General features: G+C 56.1%; 1 protein-coding gene across 1 annotated transcript; it reads left to right on the top strand.

Annotated features, from left to right (window-relative positions):
* Positions 1-416: 416 nt before the first annotated feature.
* Positions 417-4,385, top strand: TRAVEDRAFT_54656 (uncharacterized protein; the record flags this gene model as incomplete). The annotated part of the gene is made up of 8 exons (XM_008047595.1): positions 417-479; positions 529-663; positions 715-1,460; positions 1,510-1,873; positions 1,922-3,131; positions 3,181-3,507; positions 3,557-3,664; positions 3,712-4,385. The coding sequence occupies 8 exons, from the start codon at positions 417-419 to the stop codon at positions 4,383-4,385; spliced, it is 3,627 nt and encodes a 1,208-aa protein (XP_008045786.1).
* Between the last annotated feature and the right edge of the window lie 20 nt (positions 4,386-4,405).

Genomic DNA, 4,405 nt, shown 5'->3' on the forward strand with positions numbered 1-4,405 from the left:
ATCCATATTCAATCCTGATCAGTAATACCTCTCTTGACCTCTTACCATCACCATCCCCACCCCCCTTTTTTTCCGCTTTTTTGCTCTAGCTCAACTACTACAATGCCTGGCCACTGTGATTACTGCAACACAGACTACTCTAAGTCTGCTAGTGCTCATCAGCAGAAATGTACCAAGTATATGTTTTCTGTTCATCAACATCCTCTGTCCAAAACAGGGCCCCTTATTCCTATTCAGAGGGGCCCTGATTCTTTTATTATCTGCAAGTGTTTGGATAAAAACAATGTAGTCTGCAACAGGCCCTTTTCCACCAACAATTCCTTGCTCAAGCATCTCAGGGAAGTACAGCATGATAACTGGCAGGTAAGAACCCTTTATTTATTCCTCTGTATTCAATTCCTTACAGTCTATTCTAGATGCCTGCTGCTGCTGCTCTCCCTCCCATCCAAGAAGACCCTTCTGCCCCCGTTACCCCAGTTGTAAGTCATATAATCCTGTAAATATCCACAGCACTCAAATATTCCATAGCCTTCAAGACCCGCTTCCCCCAGGAACCCTGCCTCCCCCATGGATATTGCGCGTAGCCCAGGGGGGCGCTCCAACGCGTCTGAGATGTCCCTGGACCCTCCTCCTTCTCCGCAGGGTGAGGCACAGCCTTCAGAGGTGAGTATGAATTTAATATTTCCTCTACACATTGCTTATTATTATTTCCAGCTCTATGATGTCCCGGATGGCACGCTCGCCACCTGGGGCTATCAGATCAATCGCCGGCTTGAAGCCTTGGTCTGCATTAGCTGCAAGTCGGTGGTCACCCCTACCGCTGCCATCAACCATCACCACGTGCACGAGGAAGCCCGCGTGGCTGTCAACCAGACCGTCCTGGAAGACATTGTGCGCCAGGGCTTCGTCAAGCCTGGATGGCCTTCTATCAACCCTGGAGACCTGGAGTACGAGGGGCTGGAGCGCAAGTGGGGCGTGAAGTGCCCGCAGTGCCCTGCCATGTATGCCTATGGTCAGGGGGTTGTTAAACATGTGTGGAAGGTTCACCATGAGAGGATCGTCACTCAAGGCCTTCGCACTGACTGGATGCAACGCCTCAGTCAACATGACGCAACCCACCATGGCTGGCTGTCCTGTGTCCCACGCTCTGTCCAGCTCACCTCTCCCTCTGCCAACTACCTTACTGCCCTGCGCAAGGAGCTCGACGCCCGCCCACCTATCCCTGCCGCTGAACGGGACCACCGCCACATCAGCCCCTGGCACGCCACTACGCGCTGGCTGGAGTACATAGATGGTAGAGACCCGCAGGAGATGCTTAATCTCATCAAGCCTCCTGAAGATGGCCAGCCCTTCTTCTACCTCATCGCCTGCGTCCGCAACTACGTGGAGCGGGCGTATGACTTGATCGCCACCACCAGTGATGTGTGCCTCCAAATCCTGCACACGGACACGGACACGAGGTAAGTCTACATTCTCTTTGCTAGCCAGTCTGCTTATATTATTCTTCAGCGACTTCAACCATCAGCCGTTTGCACGGCATCAAGCGGAGGGTACATTGCGTGCCTACGAGCGTCTCGTGGTGCAACTGCTGCTCTTCCTGCTGCGGGCTGGGCAAGACATGGATCTGCCGCCAGACGTGAAGGCCGCGCTTCAAGCTCTGCGCCGTGGCCTGCAAGGTGACATGGATGATGCCGGTCAGGCCATCCATCAACTCCTGCTCACGCTGTGGATGCGCGAGTGGACCCCCACAGTGGACAACCTCTTCCCGGACCCCACTGTCTGCTTCGTGATCCACACGCAGGTGAACCAGGATGGGAGTTTGAAGAAGCCAGAGAGCGTGACGGGCATATTCGCCAAGCTCGTGTATGACATGGTGAGTGATTCTGTTCTGCTTCATTCAATCTATGCTGACTCTCTCTAGCGCTTGACCTTCCTGTATGAGTGCCACCAGCGCCTCTCGCGGGAGGACCACCCTGCCACTCTCACGCAGTCTGCACATGACTTGCGCCCATGGTTCACCGTGGGGCGTGAGTCTACCTTCCACTCGCTCAAGTCCTTGCAGCACCGCGCGTCCAGCATCACCATGTCCACGCAAAACGAGCCCAACATGGTGTGGAAGGACGGAACCAACTTCTCCACCCTCATCTATCTAGGTGAGGAGCTTTCCCTCCAGGCCCTACGCGAGTGCCAGGGCGCTTTGGAGGATGCAACAAAGACGCTCCTCGAGGACATCCTGCTCTTTGGCCACCACTTCCCCATCGACATCGCCGCGCTGCAGGACGACATGGGCAACAAGAAGGCAGGCTACTCGCTCTTCGCAGACCGCCGCAACCAGGATGTGCTGGGCCCAACAGACCAGCTTGCAGACTACATCCTTCGCACCCCTGCGCTGCGGAAGCGCTTTGTGATCAAGATTGTGGACGGCAAGGTCATCTGGAACACCGTGGAGCTGTCTATCTGGCTGGCTGGGTTCACTCGCCTCAACCTTCTCTGTCTCATCCAGGCTGAGATGAACTGCGGTGCGCCTGGTCGTACTACGGAGCTCACTGCCATGCCTACTGCCAACACTCCTGCCGGCATGCTCCGCGCCCTGCGCATCATTGGGGAGTACATCGTGCTCATGCGGACGTACCACAAGATGCGCGCTGCCTCTGGTCTGGACCGTGTCATTCCCCACGCCCTGAACGCGGCACTCGCAGCCGTGTTCATCTACAAGGAGGCAATCTGCCGCCCCTTTGCGCAGCTCTGCGTGAGCGTGCTCTTCCCAGGCAACCAGAAGGTGAAGTCGCTCTATCAGGACTTCTTGTTTGTCAACTATGACAGGCCCTTCGATGGGGAAGACATCACCAAAGAGATGAGGGTCTGGACGCAGGCCTATCTGGGTATTGAGCTTGGCATCTCCAAGTGGCGCCAGTGCTCTACCCCCTTTCGCCGCAAGCATGCTGGCCTGGAGGAGATGTGGCTGGAGGACCAGGACACCGTGGACTCTGCACAGGCTGGGCACTCGCACAGCGTGGACACTACCCGCTATGGTGTCACCAACTGGTCTGCAACTGGTCTGGCGGAAGACTACATCGGGCCGTTCCTCAAGACTTCTGTGCTCTGGCAGAAGGTTCTTGGCCTGGTGCCAGGTGAGTTTCTTTTGCTGTCTCAAATATTCTGGCTTACCCAAGTCTACAGGCGGGAACCGTCTCTCTCTGGAGGATGCTGCATGTGTCAACTTCAAGCCTGAGCCTGCCCGCCTCCCCATTGCTGCTCCAGCTGGGTTGGATGTACAGGCTGTGGTGCAGGCTGCCGTGCAGGCTGTCCGGGACGAGCTAGAGCCCAGACTCACTGCTATTGAGCAGCGCATTCAAGACACATCTGCCTCAACCAAGCAAGAGTTGCAGGGGATGTTTGCGGACCTCAAGACCTTCCTGGCTGGTGCCAGCGTTCCTGGACCCATGGCTGGCCCCTCCGCTCAGGTACAAGCACCTGCACCTAGGCTTCCACGCTCCCCCAGCCCTGGTAAGCCATTATTTATTTATCTCAGCACATTGCCTTATATTCTATGCAGAAGACCGCACTGAAGGCATGTACCGTGACGACCTGTTGCCTGCCCCAGCCCCTGCCCATGTTGCTCCCATTCCACGTGCCCAGGTCCCTGTTCCGCTGCCAAAGCCAGGTGAGTTGTATTCTGCTTTCAATCAGCATAGTCTGACTCTTGTACAGCGCCCATTCCCACTGAGGCTGAGGCCTTGGATGCACTGCGTGAAGTGCTGCTCAAGCCTGAAGCAAAGTGGTCGAATGAAGGCCAGAAGCTTGCGGTCATGGCTGGGCTGCAGTGGAAGCAGGACCTCATCGTTGCGCTTCCTACTGGCTCAGGCAAGAGCGCTATTGTGGCCACCGTTGCAAAGCTGGAGAAGCTCAAGGTCACCGCTGTTCTCTGCCCCCTGCGGTCCCTGCTCAGTGACTGGAAGCGCCGTCTCACTGAGCTCCAGTACCCCTTCGAGATGTTCAACAAGGATGATTCTATCATCACTGGCGACTTTCCTATCATCCTAGTCTCCCTGGATGCTACCGCAGGCCTCGCATGGACACAGGCTGTTGCCTCGTTGAAGCCAGGTGTCGAGATCAACCGCTACGTTGTGGACGAAGCACATCTGGTGGTGACTGAAGCTGGGTACCGCTACATCATGGAACGGATCAAGGAGGTGCGCACCAAGCCGCTCCAGCTGGTGCTTCTTTCAGCCACTGTTCCACCCATCTCCATCCCTGCATTCCGCACTTCGTTCAACCTTGTGGCTGGAGAAGGCACCTCCATCATCCGTGCAAGCTCCAACCGGCCTGAGCTCCACTTCCTCCTGCCCAGAAGCCATGCAACGCTGACCACAGATGTGAGTTGAATATTCTACTTTAAAGCTGC

Source organism: Trametes versicolor (assembly GCF_000271585.1).
Source record: "Trametes versicolor FP-101664 SS1 unplaced genomic scaffold TRAVEscaffold_63, whole genome shotgun sequence".
In the NCBI taxonomy this organism is placed as follows: Eukaryota; Fungi; Basidiomycota; class Agaricomycetes; order Polyporales; family Polyporaceae; genus Trametes; species Trametes versicolor.